The sequence below is a fragment of the Leuciscus leuciscus genome (assembly GCF_965113295.1).
Source record: "Leuciscus leuciscus genome assembly, chromosome: 8".
Lineage (NCBI taxonomy): Eukaryota > Metazoa > Chordata > Actinopteri > Cypriniformes > Leuciscidae > Leuciscus > Leuciscus leuciscus.
Window position 1 is genome coordinate 27564936 of NC_138732.1, and position 23560 is coordinate 27588495.

The window sequence follows — 23560 nt, forward strand, 5'->3', positions numbered from 1 at the left end:
GAAAATGAATGCAGGAATGCAGTAATGCTAGGGAAGTGCATCCTTGAGTAAAGCTAGTGGACGGATGTGATCCCGGGAGGAGATGGGAATGGAAATAATTAGAAGATCTAAATTATGAACAGTATTGGGCTTCTGGAAGCCAGCAATTGAGCAGGTATAGAGCATTATATGAAATTCAGTATGAAACGGCCTTCTCAAACTATAATAAAAGCACATAATGTGACATATTTCTGAGCAAATAAAAACAATGTACAGTGATGCATGAAAAGTTAAGTTGGCTTGCAAATTATTGAAATTTATCTTAAAGCTTACTGCAATAAGTTGATATTGTAGTAAGCTTTTAGATTGAAGATAATGTAAAAGATAAACTAAAAAATGTATTATATTAAACTTAAATCGATATAAAAATTGAAAAAAAGTAATGTGAAAATGTATTGGATGGATGGATGGATGGATAGAGATACAGATACAGACACAGACAGACAGACAGACAGATCGATCCTGTACAGAATGATGTAAGGTGTTATGTCATACACATCAGCATCAACAGTGCTTTATGCAAGCGATTTCTTCCTGAGCTCCGTCTCTACAAATAACCTTCTGTTTCCCCAACAGCCACACCAGCAGCAGCGTACAATAACAAATGAATTGGACTTGATTAGTCACTTACTTGAGAGGAGCGCTCCTGGGCTTGGGCTTCTCAGCGGCCTGTGAATAAGACAACAGCCCATCAGGTTAAAGGTCGAGAGAGAGCGAGAGAGAGAGAGAGAGAGAGAGAGAGAGAGAGAGAGAGAGAGAGAGAGAGAGCGAGAGAGCATGTTTGCAGGGGGAAATTTATATTGATTTTCTAGGATGGAGATTCTATTCAAGCAGAGCATTTGTAAATTCCTGTGATTTCTTGAGTTCGTGCTAGTGTTTAGTAATTCAAGTTGCTCTTATGTATGTATATATATATATAGTCTTTCATAGGGATTTCTAAGTATTTGTAAAACAAAAATAGTCAATAACCCATTAGTACTTCTGACAACCCAATATAAGATGAAATCTCATGCTTGAGGATAAAAACTAATGAAAACATCCAGGACACATTTCACCACAATATAAAAATGCCTTAAGTCTTAAAAGACTAAAAGACTTTAGGCCTTAAATACTAACCTGAAGATTGTAATGGATGTCCAAATGTTTCCATTTGTTATTTTTTACTTTTTTAATTTTAACAATTATAATTTTAATGTGATTCTAATCACTATAATAAGGAAAGTTTTTTAAAACTAGAATAAGCTTCACTTTATTTAGGCATGTTCTTGACAGGTTCTATGAGATTCACCATTTTTGTATTATACAATTAATAAACACCGTAGTACAGTGATGGTATCGTATATTACATGGTAGTTTAAATATATACCATGCCACTAAATGATTACCATTCATATATTATGGTATTTACTTTGTGTATTTACCATGGCACTACTAGTTGTTTGGAGATATACTGTTGTACTGTATATAATGTGGTAATATAGTATGTAAATAGCATGGTACAGGTTTACAACTTCAGTTCCCCCACCCCCAACAAACATTAAAACAAAACAAAACATAAAACAAAACACAAATCAAAACAAGAAACAAAACAAAACACAAAACAAAACAAAACAAGAAACAAAACAAAACATTAAGCAAAATACAACAAAAAAAAAGAACAAAAAAAAAAGAAACAAAAACAAAAGACAAAGTATGAAACAAAAAAGGAAACAAAACATGAAAAAACTAAGATTTGCATACAAAACAAAACAAAATCATTTTATTTCCATAGTATTTGAATTATGTTTTTGTTATTGAATCTAAACTTGTTGAGCTTGAAATTGCACAACTGTTTAGACAAATTAATGTCCAGCAGATTTCTGGTAAAAGTGTTAAGAAAATTACGTTTTGATTATGAATTACGATTTAATTTGACTGAGGACAATTGTATTACGTGAGGTCTGTCAAACAATCTCTTCACTCAATGAGATTAATTTGCCGAGTTAATCTGCACGTTCCTCTACGTCAGCGAGCTGTTTATGAGGTCTGAGCTGTACGTTTGGCACAGCGACTCCTTCAGCTGTTGTGAATGCATCGTAGAGTGCTAAGCGCTACTTTCAGAATCAAATCTCTCAAGGTAAATGGGGATATATTGAGATATCCAGCACTACAGATGAACACAGCACTACCTGGGCAGCCGCAGAGGCAGAGACGCAGGTTTTAGGTTTAATGCTGCGCCCATTGATCTGTGTACAGTCCATTTATCATTCAGGGAGGGAGCCAGTGATCTTCACAGTGTATTAGATGAAACAACTCAGATCATCTGTCACAGGCCCTCTTATTGCTGTTTCCCTCTCAGTGGGGAATTTGGGCTCATTCCGGGCTCCTCGCAGATGGATGTTGCTAGGCAACATGGTTGGGGGCCGTTGCTGCCGGGGATGGCGTGCGTATGTAAGCCAGGGACATGCATACGTACTAGTGAGCTGTTATGAATGTCAGGTCTCCTCCATCATGAGTATGAGGAGTATTTGGGCACTTGCTTTAAGGGTTATGTATGTGAGAAACAGAGGAAATGGTTTCTTTTTAGGGGGAGGGAGAAGGTGGGAATCACTATTGTGATTCGGTTCACATTAGCTTTCTCAAAAAGCCGGTGTGACGGAGTGGTTTAAGCACAGCGCCTGTAGAAATCAACACAGGGACACTGCCATTTCAAACATGATCAATGTGTGCCATGGCAGACTTCAAAAATTCAATTCTCAACAATTTTACGACTAAACAAAGCAACACACAAAACAAAACAAAACAAAATCAAACCAAAAATAACAATAAAAAAAGCACAAAGCACAGTAAACAAAACAAAACAAAAAACTAAACAAAAAACAAAACAAAACAAAACAAAACAAAACAAAACAAACAAACAACCAAACCAAAAAAAAACTAATTAAACTAAACTAAACTAAACTAACCTAAACTACAAAATAAAAACTCTGAATGATATAAAGCACTGTTATACTGTTATAAATCTCACTATAAAACCATTTTAGTGGGTTACTTGAGCCACTCGCAGGCCTCGATTAGCATTTTTTTTTCAATTTAGGTGAAAACAGGTCGGTTTTTAAGGTCAAATCTTATTTAATTTAACATTTTAATAGTCCTTAAAATGTTGTTATGTGTACAGCAGTTGCTGCCAGTGGTATTTTGAGCTCTGGTGTGTATTTTGTTTCAGGGTTTAGTTAATTTGGGAGATAAACCAGGGTCCATTTGATTATCCAGGATTTTACACGTTAAATGAAAGTTGCTTCACTTGTTGGACCCAAACAGCTCAGTCCCCATTATAGATCTCTAACAAATTGTGCCATAAAAAAAAACAAAAAACACCAACAACTGTTTTTTTTTTTGGGGGGGGGGGGGGGGGGGGGGGGGGATATCCATTTACTACTATCCATTGAAGGTTGAGAAAAGAATTAGATTATTAGATTATCAAATATGTTTTATGTTCAATTACTATTATTGAGTTGTTTAAATATTGTGACCTTGACAAATAGAAGATCGTTGTCATTTTTGAGCTATTTAACTTGGAATATTCCTTTAAAGATGGTGTAGTTAATGTGGTAAAATACCCCAAAACCACTGGACTGTGTTGTTGCAGGGCAAAGTGTTATCCTCCACTGCAGTTCCTGTCATGCTGGTCACACGTATTGGAGACATGCCTCTAAGAAAATTGCATATCTATATGTATATACAGTGTACATCACAGTACATATGAGAAAACAGAACAGGCTTCTTTTTAAATTATTCATGAGACATTAGACCCTAGCAGGTATGTTTGCTTGATAGTTTCTGATTCTGGCAATTCAGGCAGACGTGTGAAATACATTTTTCAAATGACCTGTATAAGAGTAGCCTGCCATTATTTGCAATGGTCCTATTAATATTCACATTTGTATAGACAAGACTGCATTTATATCATTACACGTGATGACAAAATTGCTTCCACTCTAATGATATATAAGTAAGCTCATTATATTGTGATAATCCACGAGACTGAGACTGAGAATGAGATTGAGACCACGAGATTGAGACTCTCAATCAAGCACAAAAAATATGTTGTCTTAAAATGTGATTATTTCGAGTACTTTAGAGTTTAGACTGTCCATTACAGCATATGTCTGACTCTCAGTTACCTGTTCATTGTCCTCTTCATCACTGCTGATTTTCAGGTCATCCTCAAGCATTCTGCAAAAATAAGTTTAAAAAAAAAGTTTTAATGACACAGCAATGGATTATGAAGTATATTTCCTGAAAATTAACCTAAGTAATTGACATAATTATTATGAACAACTTCAATAATAAGTTATTTTATGAATAAAATACTGATACTTGTGTCGAGTACTTCTGAAAGATTGTTTCTTTATAAAATATCAAGAACAGACAGACAGATAGATAGATACACTGTAAAAAAAAAATGTTGGTTTAACTTAAAATAATAAGTTACCTGGTTGCCTTACAATTTTGAGTTCATTGAAATAAAAAAAATGAGTTAATACAATGAAGGAGATTGGTTTAATCAACAGAAACTCAAAATATTATGTTATCCGAACCACATTAATTATCTAAGTTGATTTGACAAAATAAAAAAAAATAAAAAACATTTTTTTACAGTGTGGATAGACAGACAGACAGACAGACAGACAGACAGACAGACAGACAGACAGACAGACAGATATACAGATAGACAGACAGATATACAGATAGACAGATAGACAGATAGACAGACAGATAGATAGATAGATAGATAGATAGATAGATAGATAGATAGATAGATAGATAGATAGATAGATAGATAGATAGATAGATAGATCGATCGATGGATAGATGGATAGATGGATAGATGGATAGATGGATAGAGAGATAGATAGATAGAGAGATAGATAGATAGATAGATAGATAGATAGATAGATAGATAGATAGATAGATAGATAGATAGACAGATAGACAGACAGATAGATCGATCGATCGATAGATAGATCGATAGATAGATAGATAGATAGATAGATAGATAGATAGATAGATAGATAGATAGATAGATAGATAGATAGACAGACAGATCGATCGATGGATAGATGGATAGATAGAGAGATAGATAGATAGAGCAATGACATCATCCAGAGAGGCCGCTGACCCACATGTCTGTGTCGACACTCTTTTAAAGTCTTATTGCCAGCAGAACACACCACAGCCATGAAATAAAGACAAACAGACGAATGTTCCTCTAAACCTAAAACAATAAAAGCCCTTTATAAGAACAAAATGTGTTCATGGTTTAGTTTTCTATGACCTAAGCTGTCGTGCAGGACTGTAGATTGAGAAGGACTTTGAACAAAACTACCAGTCATTACCCTCATAATATCTACCAGATGCTGAGAAAGACCTACATAGGAAACCAGCTTCTACGAGTACCGTTTCTGCTAACAGATGATTCGCAGGTAGAGTTCATGTATAGTGCTCTGTATCAGATACAGTAGTGTGCTACATTATCTCTTCTGTGGATATAAAGCACAGACAAACTTTGACAGGAGATCAAAAAGAGAATAAACATGAACAAAGAATAACAAAGAAAAGCAGAACAAATAAAGAGAAAAAGAGGTTTTCCATGAATCCGACTGATAGTGAGAAGCCGTAGAGCCTCCTGTTTGCCACATCTGTTTCACTCAACACGTGACGAGTGATGCCTCATTAGAAGTTGTTACTGACACAAACAATTAGCCTTACCGATACAATCAATCCAAATATATATATCTTCATCTATTCATCTATAAATACAAAGATGTGTTGGACTAAGCATAAGATTTAATTAGTTTAGATTTTTCTTTTAGCCATCTGGAGCTCAATATCTGAAAAAAAAAAAAAAAAAATTAACTTCACTGAATCACTGGATTACTCATGTATATTCACCCTGGTAACTTTAAGAATAAGTGAACACCACATGTGAAAAAAAAAAAAAGCTTCTAGTTTTTTTGTAAGAAGGTAAAAACCCATCACACTGTGAAATCCAGAACATTCCATTACGTTTCAATGATGTTTAGGTCTGGTGGTTTTTGGTGAACACCAAAATCACTTGATTTCATTGTGGTGTAATTCTAGGAATAAGGGAACACCTCAAGGAAAATATTTCTTTTTCCTTTCTTTGCGAAATGAAGTTGGTGGGAACTCAAAAAACTTTCCGTTAAGTTTTAATGATGTTTAGATCTAGTGATTTCTGGTTGACATGCAGGGCCTTTGACCTGGTGTAACAGTAGTATGGGAATATAACAAGATATTTGGACATTGGGTGTACCAAGTCATTTCTTGTTCACTATACTGTATAAGTCAGGACAGTTATCAGACAACATGTTTTACAATTACAGTCAGACATTGTGTGTTGATGATATTATCCTAATGTAAATCTGTCCAGATCTAGATGGACTTTATTTGTATATCCATATATATGGCAGGTGATTTATTGCTGGAAAATTAGCTAAATGGATATAATGGCTAAAGCCTCAGTTCAAATAGTGTTGACAGTAGTTGGAGGAAAACCTTCCATTGCACATCATGGAGGAAGCATGTTTTGCTGTACACTAACAGCCCCATGTAATAGATAGTCTTGTTGAGGATGTCTAAGAGCTTGATTCTTTCAGCTTTGCTTGCACTGATTTTACCGCCCCATACAATCATATAGAGATATACAATCATATATCGTAAGTGCCCCGATATACTTCAAGAGAAATCGAAGAACGAACTGCTGCGTCGTCAATTCGATATATTGCATATTGTATAAAGTGTTATACAAATAAACGTGACGTGACTTTACTAGAGTGCCTAATTTCAGAGCTTGTGCAAACATATCACTGTTGCTATGATCAGATGTTACAAAATTAAATAAAATGCTTGCTGTTTACTCAGTTCTGCTGTGTGTTTATCTCAAGCGGCAACCTTCCGGTCTCTCTCTTGAATCCAACACGGAAGTGACTTAAACTGCAATTCATCGACTGGCCGCTAGAGACAGGCTCCAAAAGAGAGTCAATCCCATAGACACCCCATATTAAAATGCCCAACTCTACAGCAGAAAAAAATGTGTTTACAGCCTGGTACAAAAAGTGTTTTTGGTCTATATAGCTAATTTTGCACTTTATGACAACTGCGACGGGGGTGAATGTTTTTTTATAACTCATCCGTTTAAAGTATATTAAGCCTTAAAGCAACACCAAATAACTTTTCCTCTTCAGTAATTTAGCCTACCGCAGCCTACTGTCGCACGCACCCTCGCTGTTTATCCAGCACCGGCTTTGGAATGAACGATGTCCACAGACGAGGTAGAGTATGTTGCATGATTTTATGAAAGTATGATGTATTGCGACATCAGAAACTAACTAAATAATGATTATTGTAACGCTTGCCGTAAAGCAAGTCAAATTTGTAGTCTCTTATGTCTCATTCGAACTACAGAAGCGCTACCCGATCTGGCAAACTTGCATAGTGCGGTTATAGCAGATACAGGGTGTACAGGGATACTGCTATCAGCAGTGTGGGCGGTGTCGGATGTTCGCTAACAGTATATCGCTGGATACGTATTTGGAGCTTCGTTTTACCCCTAAGCGAAGAACGAAAAAGAACTTCGCTGTGAGTATATCGGGGCCTTAAGAGCACTGAGGGTGGTGGCTCTGTAGTAGAAAATAGTAATAATTCACAACAATGTGTTCTCACTCAAATACACAGACCGTTTAAACATCAGAAAGCTAGGGGAATTATTCTAAATGAACAGCAGGTTATTAAAGTAAAACCAAGGCCAAGAAAAACAAGTATCCAGAGACACCCTCTAAACTTTATAACTGTTAGCACATGAAAAAAGAAACACAAGCTGGTGTTTTTCTCTCAGTGTCACCACTCATTATCATACAGTTTCAATGGGTTTGAAGGACCTGAAATGCCAAATTTGTTCCAGAATTCTGGTATACATTTCAGCCAAGTACTTAATTCTCTATGTTTCTTATGTTTCTTATTCTCTATGTCCCCCCTCCAACAATCTGTTCTCATATTCCTACTTCCCCAGTTTCTTACTAAGAAACCACTGAAGCTTAAATAAAGTTCATACTTACAGATTATCCAAGTTTAGGATTAAACTAAAAAACCAACACAAACCACACTAACACAACATTTCATACTCACAGTGGCCTTCAAAACAAAGAATGTGTTAAGCATGATAATGTGAGAAATGGTTAAAGGTCCCATGACATGCTACTTTTTGTAGGCTTTAATATAGACCTTAGTGGTCCCTAGTACTGTATCTGAAATCTCTTTCCAAAAATTCAGCCTCGGTGCAGAATTATAGCCACTACAAACCAGTCCCAGAATGAGCTTCCTTCAGACAGGCCGTTTCGGTGTCTGTAGCTTTAAATGATAATGAGGAGGAGAGAGGTGGAGGGTGGGCGTGGCCTTGACCATCTTGCGCAACGATACCACGCATGTTTGTTTATGTTGGATATATATTGCAATGGCACGAAGACACGCAGTCGTTCAAGCATTTCAGTTTGACCCAGAATCTGATCCAGATGGAGAAGCTGCAACTCAGCAGCTCCAGCAGGACGTTTCCGAATGGTAAGTTTAAAATATTATGTTTGGATACGGTACTTTATTCGGATGGTTTACAGTTATCATCATGTAGCTAACGCGAACCTACTGTTGCCTTTTCATGAGAGATCTGTAACGTCTGTCATTTATCTTATTACAATTACATCAAGCTCTGCGATCTTGAAATGCGGATATCGCGCGCGCCATATTACCAACAGGAAAACGGTTATCCAAATAACAAAGACGTGTACAACACTCGCGTTACAGTGTGTGTATTCACACACATAAACTGCATAGCTCATGTGACAGCCACATTCTACGTGTAACAAGCTAGGTAACCATAAACAGTAAAGCAACACACTTATATATCATTAGTTGACTTACTTGTCCGAGGTGTGTAGCTGAGCCAAAGAGATTGATCCAGACTTTAGTTTCAGACGTTCAGCAAGCCCAGCTTTGTATTGACCCTTCAGTGTTCATTTGTACATCCAATTATTGAGCAATTATTATGCTTTGCTCGCTCAAAAGCCATTATGTCTCTCGTGGACAAACTAAAATCGCGCGTGCGCGTTCCTGTTTCCTAGCTCGTTTTCTCATGGGCGAGAAATATCCTCTGGGCGGGCAAAGCAGAGAAAGGGGAGGTAACATTTCCTCCTTGTAACGTCATAAAGAGGGGATTCAAGATCAGCCTGATTGAGCCTCCATTTTCTCAAAGGCAGAGAAAGATAGGAAAAGCTCGATTTATACCGATTGAAATTTCTAGAAACTTGGGGACCATATACAGGCTAGGGGAACTCATATTAATGTTAAAAAACCTCAGAAATTGAAAATTTCATGTCATGGGACCTTTAACTAAAATACCCCATTTGAAATAAACTTTTAATTTAAACGGGCAAAAAAAAAAAAAAAAGAAGGAGAAACTTCAAACCAAGGTCAGATTGGCATATCTTTGTCAACATTTTCAGTTTCAATGATATTCGGGCAGAGCAGACAGATGTTTTGGAGGGCAGGGCGGGCATCCGTAGACAGCGGGTCATGTAGTTTGCAGAAGCAGACCTGTGCCACATCACTGCTGGGCTCTGGACAGGGTCTCATGGGTCGGCTCTGGGCAGTACGCCAGCTATGCTCCCCTAATTGTGAGAGTGGAACACTCGCTGGTCATTACTAAAATTCGGCGTGTTGCACAGAGGGAACCTGCAAATTGTGAGGCACCTGCTACTTGTCTCCATAGCTGCCTGCCAGCTACCTGATGACTAATGCGAAATTCCAGGGAGATTCAAGTGCATTGACAGAAATGCCAATTATGATCACAAAACCCTTGTAGCGATGTTCAATTCAATTCCAACTCTCTGTAGATTGCATTTAACAATTATTTCAAAGATTAAGGTCTAGACACCAGTGAGCAATAACAAGATGACAGTGGCAGTGAAGATCTCCCTGAGAATAAGAATGTACCTTAATTAAACCTCTTGTGCCTTTACTGTTATTGCAGGTAACACTCAAGAAATTTCAAGGATGTCTTGGGTTTTAAGTCCAAAGTTCTGACAAAATAAAAGAGTAACAAACTATTTTGGAATCATTCCAAGAGATGTAGTGGGATGTGGATAACTTTGCTTTGACTCTTCTGTCCGGTTCCTTGTAACTTCAGGAATTGAGACCTGAAGATCTGTCAAGTCTTTCAAATTCACTGCAATCCAAATCCAGACAAGATGGAGGTGAGAAATAAAGCAATTGCTCCTGAAGGGCCACTGTCGTGCAGAGTTTAGCTCCAATCCTAATTAAACCAACATGTTCTCATTCCCAACTGGTCACATTTGGACGCTTGGTCAGGACCTCTTGGCATCACTTTTTAACACACAGGGTAACCCTTTAGCTGTATTTCCCTGTATTACCATTCGACATGCAAGGTACTCCATTGTTTTCAATGAGGCATAGGAATTTTATCGTCATGATAAAATGAAATGTTGGGGTATAATTTTGCCATTATGACTTACATGTTGGGGTATAACTTTCAATTATTCTTGAGCATGTTACCCAACCACTACCCCTAAACCTAACCATTTGTATATTACACAATATAAAACACAGGATATAACAGGCAGATACAACTATAGTCACAATTAATAAAAAAAGTACAAATATTCCAAGTGTTCCGGGTCCAAACGGTTGATTTGTGTGAGGAACAGACCCCAAAGTGACCATCGTCTCCATCTGCTGTGAAGATCAAATTCTGTACACACATTCAAAAATTGCCACCGGAATAAGTGTTATGTCAGATTTTATAGTGAAATCCCATTTGCTCTCCCATTGTGTGTCTTGTGACCGATTGTGTGATGCTAAAGAGTCTGTGTATTTTTTTAATGAGATATGACTGCTTGTGTTTATGGAGTAGGATCATTTTCAGCAATTAAAACCTTAAGCTCCACTCTGTCTTTCACATAAACATATTGCATGGCTTGGAGTGCAAATGGAGGTGTTTGTAATACTTTTACACTATCTTTTTGGTCAGTTTTTGCAATAATTACCTGTGACTGTACTTTTTTTCTTTGCCTGTTATGAGTTTTATATTGTTGAAGAGTGGGTTGGTTTAGGGTAGGGGTGGGGTTCATATATATAACATAATCTCTACTTTTACAAATGCATGCAAAGAAATAAATATGTCTTGATCTGATGCATAAGTCAAACAACTGAATGGAGAATGGATCTAGTACCCCGTCAAAAAATGGTACTAAAGGGGTACCCTGTGCATTAAAAAATGACACCGAGAGGTCCTGACCAAGCATCTATATATCATGAGTTGGGAGTGAAACTCTGCAGGACATTGGCCCTCCAGAAGCAGGACTGGACAACCCTGATCTTGATGTGGACATGTATAAAGCTTGTGCTTTATTGAGCTGTCAATAGTTAAACAATTCACACATCACAATACTGCTTCTTTCATGGTTGACAGTGGAGAACAGACAAGCATAATGTATAATGTGTCTCCTTAGCCTCATAGTTGGTTGGACCAACAGGGGTGAAAACTCATCAGTCCACCAGACCAACTTTCACTCTTCAGACATCTGTTTTTTGTGTGTGTGTGTTTATGTTCACTCATGTAAGTCATGCTAAGTTTGTTTTACACAATATTCTCTGAGGGGCTTGTCATGAAAGATCATCTAGAGTTTTTCTGATGAAGTCAAACATGATTTTGCTTGGACTACTTCAAACTGTTTGATGATCTACAGGTATTTGATCAATATGGCTGGATTGGTCCAGATTAATAGTTGTTTTGTAAAGGCCAGAATACAACTTTACCCCACATCTTTGCCACAATTAGCAGTCAAAGCCGAGGAGACAGTAGTTGCTGAAAGTCAACCTTTCCAAGGGTATCAAGGGTATCAACCATGTTTGATATTTTGAGCTGATTTTAGAACACCTTGTTTCTCCTAGCAATAATGTTTCTGCATGAATTTGTGTTTGGAACGATTTAAAAAAAATCTGGCAGTGAGCAATCCTTAACTGTTTAGTGTACAGCATGATGTCCAGTTTTCAAACCATTTTCAAAGTCAACAAGTGTATGATGCCTAGTATAAATAAATATATTTGCTACATTGTAAAGGAAATTCACTAATTTGCTAATTGGTCTCACATTGGTCTCACAGTCAGGAATTGGCCTGACTGACAATCAGTCAAATGTAAAGTGACCGAACACACTTAGGGATGTGCCACTTAGGAATAGGTAAATGTGAGTAATTCTGACATAACTCAAATTAAATATACAGGTGTGTTCAAGAATTACTTCTCAAAGAACACTCTAGAAGATCTTTAGAAGATTCATTGCCAGGACTCCAGCAACAAGTTCTTCCTCAAAAGCACTCATCTTAGCAGCCTAGGAACTTGCACGCAACGTCATTTTCTGGTAGATCAGAGAACAGTCCATGAGCGTGCCATCCAAAAACAGGCAGAAGTGTACCTACACCTTTGACTAGTGCAGTGACAAATCCATGCCCTGACCTTCTTGACACCCTGACATCATTCATCAGGACAGCTTGTCACCTAGAGACAGTGTACTGATCCAGTTCTTCTGGTCCAGACTTTGTCACACACCTCTATAACAACCCCTCACTCCCTCCGTTTCTCCACACCTCCTCCCTCCACATAACTACTATTATTAGATGTGGCTCTGGTTATTTTTTTATAGCGACCACCGTAGGTGCCAAATTGCCATTTAAGAGTGTCCCTCTGGGTTCCCTCTTCTTGTTGTTATTTGATGGTGACAGGCTCCTTTGTTAAGGAGAGCTTTCCCTTAGCCCACTTAGCTTAGCGCTTTGACAGCTCCACAATAGAAGCCTTTTCTCCAGCGAGCTGCCAGGCGACCAGATGTAGGGGGAGGAGGGGAAGCACTCTCGAGAGGAACCGTGTGTGTGTGTGTGGGGGGGTAATGACAGGGTGGGCGACTGTCACCCTTGTACTCCATGTCAACATTGACGCGCTGGAATTAATATTCAGAGGTGAACAGGGAACACGGTTCTGATCTAGCAAAGCTAAGAGTATAATATATGTATGAATATTGCTAACAGAGGGCAATAAATGTAAGTTTATGACAGGATTTTATATTGAGTTTGAGGGCAGTATAGCTCTTAATAGAACAATAAACAAAAGCTCTCCCCTTACACGAACAATGACCCCTATCCGTTAGCTTTACGGCGCGGCACCTTGTTTAAAGTGCGAAACTGTTAATGCACTGTGGGTGAAGCACAAAAAGGGGAATTTTTTCCTGACATTCACACGTGATCCAGCATATTTGCGGTTCCTTCAGAAGCCTGATAGAAGAACGTTTCCATCACTTCCTGAGGGTCCCTTAGAAACCCCACTTCTGGTAAAGCTGTTACTGTAGCCCATTAGGAAATGAATCCAGGTCTTATAAAAGAATCCACAGCGGCCTTCGAGTCACCGTTTCAATCAAAGGCAAGAACATGAAAATGCACTTGGACTTGCTTGGCAGTAAATAAACACAGTGTTTTTTTCTTGGGAAGACGAGAGCATGCCGGCATTGCCCTGAGACTCAGCAACGCTCCAGTTCTGTCAACACTATGCACGTCTCGAAAGCAACTCAAGAGAGAAGGTCCCCAACGCTGCTACTGTTACCCAACTGCCAAATACATCCACAACAGCTCTCACTCGCAAAAAATGCTAATACCACTGTTTACAAAAGCACCCTTTATAATCAATATAGGTAATATCACTGTTTATAAGACCAACAGTAGTACCACTGTATTCGTTGAAGTACCTAAGAGCACTATGCAAATACCATGCTATGAAATAATAGTCATTCAGTACCATAGTAAATATCTGGTACCTTGGTTTTACTACAGATACTATCAGTGTGCTGACATAGCACGTTTTGTAAAGGCTGTTTATGTTTACGAGCATGTCAGCCGACACGATGTCAGCAAACCTAACATACACAATGACCAAGAGTGTTTTTGACTGGCTAAAAAAAGTACAGCTACACCCCTGACTCTTTTTACCACATACAACATTTTCTGAGTTTACCCCATGAATGAATGAATAAATATAAAAATGTTAAAGAGTTTAAAATAATTTAAATAAATTGCAATTTTACAGTTTTCTTCGCAAACAAACAAACAAACAAATAAATAAATAGATTCCATAGTTCCCAGTAAATAATTAAACAAGCAAGTAAATAAATAAATTCCATAGCCCCCAGTAAATAATTAAGCAAGTAAATAAGTAAATAAATATTCCACAGTTTTCCCCATGAATGAATTAATAAATAAATGCTAAAGAGTTTTAAATAAATAAATGAATACATGAATTACATAGCCCCCAGTAAATAACTAAGTATATCAATAATTACATAGTTTTCTCCTTGAATGAATGAATAAATAAATAAATAAATATATATATATATATATATATATATATATATATATATATATATATATATATATATATATATATATATATATATATATATATGATATATAAATATTATCTCCATGGTATTCTTCACAAACAAACAAACAAACAAAACAAAAAATCCCGTAGTTTTCCCCATGAATGAATGAATGGTTAAAAAATAAATGTTATTGATTTTTAAATAAAAAAATAAAGAATTAAGTGCAATTTTCCATAGTTTTGTAAATAAATAAATCTGCACCCAAAGTAAAAGTAGTGCACGCAAATAATAAAAATAGCAATTACTACACAGACAACTCCAATGACTGCCATCTTGGCTGCCGAAGAAACAGTCTTCATTGTCGGACTGCACACACGGAATGAAACACACTGAGATTAAACAGGCAAAAAAAACCAAAAAAAAAAAACCTTGGGAGTGGAAAAGAACACATAGCGGTGGGAAGTGCAAAGGCAACACCCCTCTTCTCCTGTCCTCCACCCTAGGAAAACTTTGATTAAGGAGCCCCTGATGGACGAGTGCTGCAGAGGGCTGTTTCTACCTCCAGCCTGTCCCATTCATCCTCACACTGACTCGCTCTGTCCAGAGGCTTATTTACCTTGGCTCGCAGCCACTTCCGACTCAGAATCAGAGCTGACTGGAGTGTCACATCAAGAGTCTATGTTAATGTTTGTGATGAAAAAGCACCTCGCGTCTGGGTTCCCTCTCTTTTCTCCTCAAGAGGAGGGATTCTGTTGTCTGTTTATCTTCACCGCTGAGGGAATGTCATAGTCTTTCAGAAGTGCTGTCTAAAAGAGATAAAAGAAAGTCCTTGCATGCTGTGAATTCAAATGTATGCTTGGACATGAAGACATCAGGAGTGTTTTATATGGAGAGAGAAAAAAAGAGAAAAGATGTAGGCCTATGGGGATTTTTTCAAACCTGTTAAATATGTCACATCATCAATAATAATGGGTGTGTGGCCATCCTAGAGGAACAATGCATAGCTCAAAAGTAGTTCTTCCACAGTTCATCTTATTATGTTTCATTTTAATTTCGAAATAAAAACGTTCACATTTAATGTGGATAGTTCAGATAGTAAAAAAAACTAAACAAAAATGTTTGAGATTGCATTAATTTAGAGAACCTGAGCATGATGTAAAACCCATTATATTATATTATATTATATTATATTATATTATATTATATTATATTATATTATATTATATTATATTATATTACATTACATCGCATTATATATAATATAATATTATTATTTTTCTAATGCCAAAGTCTCGTATGCTCACCAAGGCTGCATTTAATCAAAAATACATTCAAATCAGTAATTATATGAAATATTATTACAATTTAAAATAGTTGTTTTCTTATTTGCATGCTGTATTTTAAAATGTAATTTATTCCTGTGATGCAAAGCTGACTTTTCAGCATCATTACTCCAGTCTTCAGTGTGATCCTTCAGAAATAATTTTAATGTGATGATTTTCTGCTCAAGGAATAGTTATTATTATCAATGTTGAAAACAGTTATGCTTAATGTTTTTTTGTTTTGTTTTGTTTGTTGTTGTTGTGAAAACTGTGTTACAATTTTTCAGGAGTTTTTTGAGAAAGTTCAAAAGAACAGTATTTATTGGAAGTATTATTTATCAATGTCTTTACTTTTGGTCAATTTAATGGATCCTTGCTTAATAAAAGTATAATTATTTTCAATAATAAAAAACAAAAACAATAACTGAGATCTTACTGTCTAATCTTGCAGCACTTTAGAGCATCTTGGCATCATTAGAAACCAAAGCTGAAGACCATCCGCAACCATTTCCATCAAGAAGAGAGCACTTACCGCTCTCCTCTGCCCTTCCTTCTGATGACTAATTAAGCCTAATCAATTACAGTTAGATGACTCCCTGAGTTGACTTCATGTGAGATAAATGCTGTATAATGTGTGAGCTGAATGGAGTAATGAGACAGGCCTTTGTTTACTGTATGACAATAATTCAAAATCCTATCTCTAGATACAGATCATATAGTATGCACAACGCAATGTTTCTGACTTAGATATGAAGATATACAGGTGAATAGGGTAATAAAAAAAACTAATAGATATTTCCATACTTTTCCCAGTTGATTAATGACAGTAAAGTAAGATAATTGTTTTGATTTATCAGTTTCCTGATATGAAATGTTTAAACATGTAATTGAGTCAGTATCTAATTTGATATGACTAATTTGCATACATTTCCAGAACAGAAATATGATCATTAGATTAAGCCTGGTTCAAAATTATTTTATTTTGTGCATCTATTTTTATCACTCCATAAAGGAAAAAAATACTGTGAACAGCCTGAAAATAAAAATAAAAAATGTTTCACCATGTTTTTAGGCATAAAATGTTAAATACCAAGTTCTGTCATGAAACTCTAGATGGTGCAGGCTAATTGGCCCTCAACGCAGCTGATGATATTTACAGCGTTAACTACACGGCACAAGCTGATTGGTTCAAGTCGCATCAGTTATGGTAATGGACATTTAGTTTCCGACAGCGATAGACCAATCACAACAGACTGGGCCATCTGACCAATCAGAGCAGAGTAGACCAATCACAACAGACTGGGACTTCTGACCAATCAGAGCAGAGTAGACCAATCACAACAGACTGGGACATCTGACCAATCAGAGCAGAGTAGACCAATCACAACAGACTGGGCCATCTGTCCAATCAGAGCAGAGTAGACCAATCTCAACAGACTGGGCCATCTGACCAATCAGAGCAGAGTAGACCAATCTCAACAGACTGGGCCATCTGACCAATCAGAGTAGAGTAGACCAATCACAACATACTGGGCCATCTGACCAATCAGAGTAGAGTAGACCAATCACAACATACTGGGCCATCTGACCGATCAAAGCAGAGTAGACCAATCTCAACAGACTGGGCCATCTGACCAATCAGAGCAGAGAAGACCAATCTCAACAGACTGGGCCATCTGACCAATCAGAGTAGAGTAGACCAATCACAACATACTGGGCCATCTGACCGATCAAAGCAGAGTAGACCAATATCAACAGACTGGGCCATCTGACCAATCAGAGCAGAGTAGGCTCTTAGAAAGGAGGGGTTTAGAGAGACTGAATCTTCAAACGAGTCATTTGAGAATCATTGAAAATTGTGGTTCTGTGCAATGTATATTATGAGGAAATGAAAGTGTTTTTAGACCTTTTATGTAAACCTATTATTGGAGACCTCCAAAACAGACCTAGGAACATTTTGGAATAGCTAATAAGGGCAGTTTAAGTGAAGGTGCTTGCCAAATAAAACACAGAGATATTCATAAACACAAAATTCCAGTCAACTTAATGGTATGTAACACCATAATATCACCCTCAAGCAGAACATGCCAGCGAAGCGACATCCCTGAGAATATCTAATCTACCAGTAGAGGCTATCCTTGGCTTGTTTGACACTGGCCCAAATTCTCTGGTGTGCTCTCACAGACGGTGGGAAAAGCGCCAGTTGAGTGTGACTAATATCAGGCTCCGAGTAAATTACACAGCTGATCACCGCCACTCTCAAGGAGGTTACAAAATGGCCGATCTGCCGAGGAAAAGTGCCGTTTTACGACTCCTCACCACGGTAAACTTCAAATTAAAGCCTCTGTACTATCCACCTAATGGATGATAGTGGCACAAGTGGGAGATATTCAAGTGCTACAGGTTTATAAGATGGCACATCTGAATCCTCCAAGTTAGTCTTGAGGTATCGGTGTGGTAGAGTGAGGAATATTATCACTGCCTGAGGTAATGCGAGTTAACAACACTAACTGAATATGTTATATAGTCAAGACTGTGCATCCATAAGTGGATCTAATTACACTGTGCATTGTCCCGTCAAAGAAAATACATTTTGACTTAACTGGAAATAAAATCTCATTCTTGCTTGTGTTCAATTCAAGCACAGCGCATAGACGACGAACTGGTTCTCGCATCCGCTGTCCTCCCTTGACATTCAACAATGCAAAGGCTACTTGATATCATGTAACATATCTGTCAACACGATATTTCCTGATATTCATTTCTGTCTTCGCTACAATTCAAACATTCAGGCTAAGTTCATGCACTCAGCTCTCGAGGACAAAGCCAGTATTGACAGAAATGTCCTTGGCCCTGAGGGCTGCATCCCTAAACATTTGGACTGGTTAAATCATTTAAAACCTTTCAAATATCTGGCACATATTTGAGTGGAATACAAGCGGGGTGATTTTGAGCAGAAGCAAAGGAATAATGGAGCAGTGTAAGGAGACAGTGGGATATGCGAACGGCATGCAGTAAACATGAAGAGCAGTGCTCAAGGCTTGCTCTGGGTCTCTGGAATGAAGAGAAAACGACATATCAGAGACTGGGGCCAGATCAGCAGATAACTGCAGCCTTTAAGTGGCTTCCACGAGTAAACAATGCAGCATTCCTCCAGCTATTGTTTGCAGTATCACCCCATCGCTGCCTCTCCAAACCAACACACACACACTTTCATTTGTTTGACTTTGTCATATCTGTTTAGAAATCTGCTTTTGAACAGATTCTTACACATGTTGGCACCACTAAGGCTTAATACTTTTTTTTGTTATTCATAGAAAATGTTCATATTAACTTAAAAAGCGGATTTTTATTTATTTATATATATTTTGTTAATCCTATGTTTATTTTCAAGTGAATCACTCGTGGTATTAAACCCATCTGTGCCTTAGCACAAAGCAAAAATGGCTTTCAGTCGTTGTAAAACAAAATATAGTTAAAAAAAAAAATATATATCTGTAAACCATTCTGGCACCAATTGCCAAGTTTCCATCCACTTATCGATACAGTAAAAGTGCACAAGAAAACAGTTAACCTTCACGATAACAATTACTAATCCGCATATGCCTACCACTTTCAAAGGTTATGTCTGTCACAAAATTACAGCTCACTCTCTGACGTACCTGATGATTTTGGCTGATATGTTGAAACACTAAATTTACTGGTAGAAGATGAGAAAAGAGTGAAATTGCAACTGGAAGTCTAATACCTAAATGTCAAGAACTCGGACAGTCGGTGTCATAAATATGGCTATTGACATAAACACAAAGGAATTTCTGCAGATGCAAACGAAGCGCAAACCTCACTAAAGCTCTGCACACCTAATAGTTATTAGATTTATGCTAATTAGCCAAAAAGCATTAAAGATATGTTCTTTGTCTTCATATCTCATGCCATTTTTCTTTCTCAAGTAATTTTATTTTGTTTTTAGGATTTTATAGTTCTGAATATACCTATTCAATATTTTTGCAGAACAGGAAACTTAATTCTAAAATAAAAATATACAATAAAATAATCACTGTATGAATGTGGGTTAATATAATTCTAAAAACAATATCTGATAATCCAAGTTCCTTTAATCGGTACAATTGTACAGCATGAACACCAGATTTGTTTTTCTATGAACACAAATAATGCAATGTATAATGTTCCACTCACGATGCCTGAACAAAATGAGGCAAAACTGACATTGCATGACAAAAATGTTGACTTATGTTAAGTAGTAAATCATTTGAATCCTCTTCCGTCAATGCCATATCACAGAAATTGAATAAGTTGTCTTTAAACATGTCTGAGAAAGTCTAGGAAAGGGTTAAAGTGAAGTGTTTGTTTGTGAAGACCGCCGTTTCCCCTCAGCTGGGAATTGAACAGACGTGTTTCACTGGAAAATGTTTTTACAGGGGAACAAAGCAAAGACTATGAACATTCTCTCTCTCTCATTCTCGCTCTCTCATTCTCTCTCTCTCTCTCTCTCTCTCTCTCTCTCTCTCTCTCTCTCTCTCTCTCTCTCTCTCTCTCTCTCTCTAATAATTCATCAAATTATTACTCACGACTTCTGTGGTACCGACTTGGTTGCAGGCTTGTTACTAGGAACATTGCAGCGTTCTGCGAAAAGAATTTCATGGAAATATTAACATGTCATGTCAATAACACAGCATTCCATGTCATTGGAAATCTGAAGTTTATGGCTTTTTTTTTCAGTACTGCATGGCAATGAATTTAGCATGAGCTAAAACGTGACGTAGAAACAAGATGTTCCTTACTTCCATTGAATCCTGAGGTCACATGCTGGGAATCCTGCAATAGAAACAATTAAAAAAATATTGTAAAAAAATATTTTAAATAAATAAATACAATTAATAATACAATCAAGCATGATAATAACATCTGAATGAAAAAATAATGATAATAATATCAGTGCCACATTCTGTGCATTAACTCACATGGAGCAGCCACAGATGGGAAATAGTTCTGCTGTTAGCTTTAATTGATTTTACACTAATACAATTAGAGCAGGCACACAAATCACACTTGAGCGGTGCGGCGGAGAGACGTCTGCGCCCGCTGATGGCACATTACATCAGGATTTATAGAGTCAGCGTATTATTAGCAGTGTCATCCAGGCCAACTTATGAGATTCAGACCATGTCCTATTAAGAGACAAACAGTGGACGCCATGGCAAAGAGAAAAGAGCATCATGGGATTTGAAGGAAACTTGAGTGTAAAGTCCAGAGCTTAAACAGGCCTGATATTTCAATTTGGAATATCATTCGCAAGCTCTGCAGGTTTATTCTCACAGGTAAAGATACTGTGATGTGTGATGAAATGGTTTAACCTTTTCTGTAATACACATGGACGGCAGAATGACTGGCTGAACAGAGTTTTTGTTCTCAAAGTTATATCAGAAGCAACATGGGTCACGCTTTGCTTAAGCTAAGGCAGCTGAGAGGTAAATACATTCTGACATCATGCTAATGACATCGCTTATCCTTCCAACATCTCAGGACGCCTGTCACATGACATCAGGTGAAGAGTGATACATGGACTTTATGACAACAGCCCAAAGTCTGGACATTTTATCAGAATTCCTCATAGTATAAAGATTGTGTGAGGACATGGGAAAGAATGTCACAAAGTATTAAATGAGCAAAATTAAACTCATGATAAAGCTAAAGGTCTCAAACCCTAAACTATAAACCGGAAGTTTGTAAAATTACATGAGAAGCCAGTTTTACATGTATTTTTCTTCCCTTTATAGTTTTCTTCTAAACAAATATTCCTTGTATAACTTGTATTAAAACTAACTGTCAGAGCAATATAGCCCTGTGCTTCAAAATGTAACGACCCATGTTCGAGTCCCGGCTTGGGGACCTTTTCTGTTCCCCAAATGTTAAATAAGTTTATAATAAGTTATGTCAGGACAATCATCCACAACCCTCAAATTAGAGGAGTCAAACTTAATATAAAATAGCTGATTAGAGAAAATGGTACATTCAGGGTTGAAAATGGCTAAAACAACTTTTACGACGCATACAAATGCAAATCTGAACATATTAAGTCAAGTCAAGTCAAGTCAAGTATATTTGTATAGCGCTTTTCACAATACAGATTGTATCAAAGCAGCTTCACAGTATTACAGTAAATTAAAATAATACAACAAAGTTTGTTTCAAGAGGAATTTATTGATTGATAAAATTAAATTAAATATCCCCAAAATATTCTTTAGCCATATTACTGGCTAAAGAATAACTCTGGGAGAGAGTGAGCAAGATAAACATACAGGCCTATCGTATCGTACAAGGTTTTAAATAGACATATCAAGTATTAGAGAATGTGTATGATGTAGTATTTTAGTTGATATTACTCTTGGCAATATCTGATTTCTCAGAGACACAATGGAGTTATTTGCGCCCGTTTCATACCTAGAGTTTACACTCATTCACTTCACAGTTATTATAGAGTAATTTCAGAGGTTCATGTAAAATATCATGCTATCCCCTGCTCACCCAGCAAACACAAGGAGTGATGTGTCTGCTGAATGTTTTTTCCCATTATTCGGTAGAATTCGTTATTTGTTTGTAAGCCATTATCTGCCACTTTCCGAATAAGTTATTCAGCTTTGAGGACATCCCTACTATTTACCCTATGTTTGTGTGTGCTGTATTTTTGTGCTTGTTAGTGTATTGCATTGTTAGCTTAGCAACATGCTAACATCCAATTGTACTGAAAATACGACATAAGTGCGAGTCTCCGACGGCCTGGAAGTTGCTGCTTATTTGGAGCGTTCCAATGAGCTAGGGCTAATGAGGCAGTACAGCTCACTGTTTTTTAACAGAGCCAGAGCCAGATTGAAGAATATCAACTGCTTGCCTTTTAAAACCTATCATTAGCAATATAATTTGATGTCATGATACTCTGTGATGTTGACGATGAGGTCCATTTATATAAAAAAGTCCAAATGCACAGAGAGAGAGAGAGAGAGTGAGAGTGAGAGAGAGAGAGAGCGAGAGAGAGACAAGCCACCTTTGAAGGGATGGGAAACTTGGTCTGTTCAGCTTTGCCTGGTGTGTGGATGGCAGTGAGAGGTGGAGGCCAGGAGTGGGTCATCTCCTACATTAGAACAACAAAAACACAATATTAGTTATGATAGATATGATAGCCAGACAGAGATACAGAGATAGATAGATAGATAGATAGATAGATAGATAGATAGATAGATAGATAGATAGATAGATAGATAGATAGATAGATAGATAGATAGATAGATAGATAGATAGATAGATAGATAGATAGATAGATAGATAGATAGATAGATAGATCAATTATCAACATGTATCCAACTGGAAAAGCAATCAAGGTATCATAAGAGCACAAATACACAAACAAATATCTTGTTCAATTATCAGAAGTGATAGCGAAAATGACAATTGCAAACTATCCCAGATAATCCCTCTGAAGAGAGCTTATTTATTGTCAGCTTATTAATATTTCCAAGAAAACTACCATCTTGCCTAATGACATCACACGCAGGAATACCGTGAAATCTCCAGGGCAAATATGGCACACTCTCTCCCAAGAAAACCTGTGTTATTACATTCCAGAAAAATGCACACAAAATCCGTTCATTTCTCCGAGCTTCAGTGGGGGCGAGACATGGCGGTGGAA

General features: G+C 37.1%; 1 protein-coding gene across 1 annotated transcript in view; it reads right to left on the minus strand.

Annotated features, from left to right (window-relative positions):
• aff2 (AF4/FMR2 family, member 2) overlaps window positions 1–23560 on the minus strand; it is a 227105-nt gene that overhangs the window by 57005 nt on the left and 146540 nt on the right. Inside the window, exons 5-9 of the mRNA XM_082178263.1 lie at window positions 22919–23005; window positions 20658–20691; window positions 20445–20499; window positions 4203–4254; window positions 671–708 (exon numbers count right to left, since the gene is read on the minus strand). Of these exons, the coding sequence (XP_082034389.1) occupies window positions 671–708; window positions 4203–4254; window positions 20445–20499; window positions 20658–20691; window positions 22919–23005 (266 nt within the window). The remainder of the gene's footprint in view (window positions 1–670; window positions 709–4202; window positions 4255–20444; window positions 20500–20657; window positions 20692–22918; window positions 23006–23560) is intronic.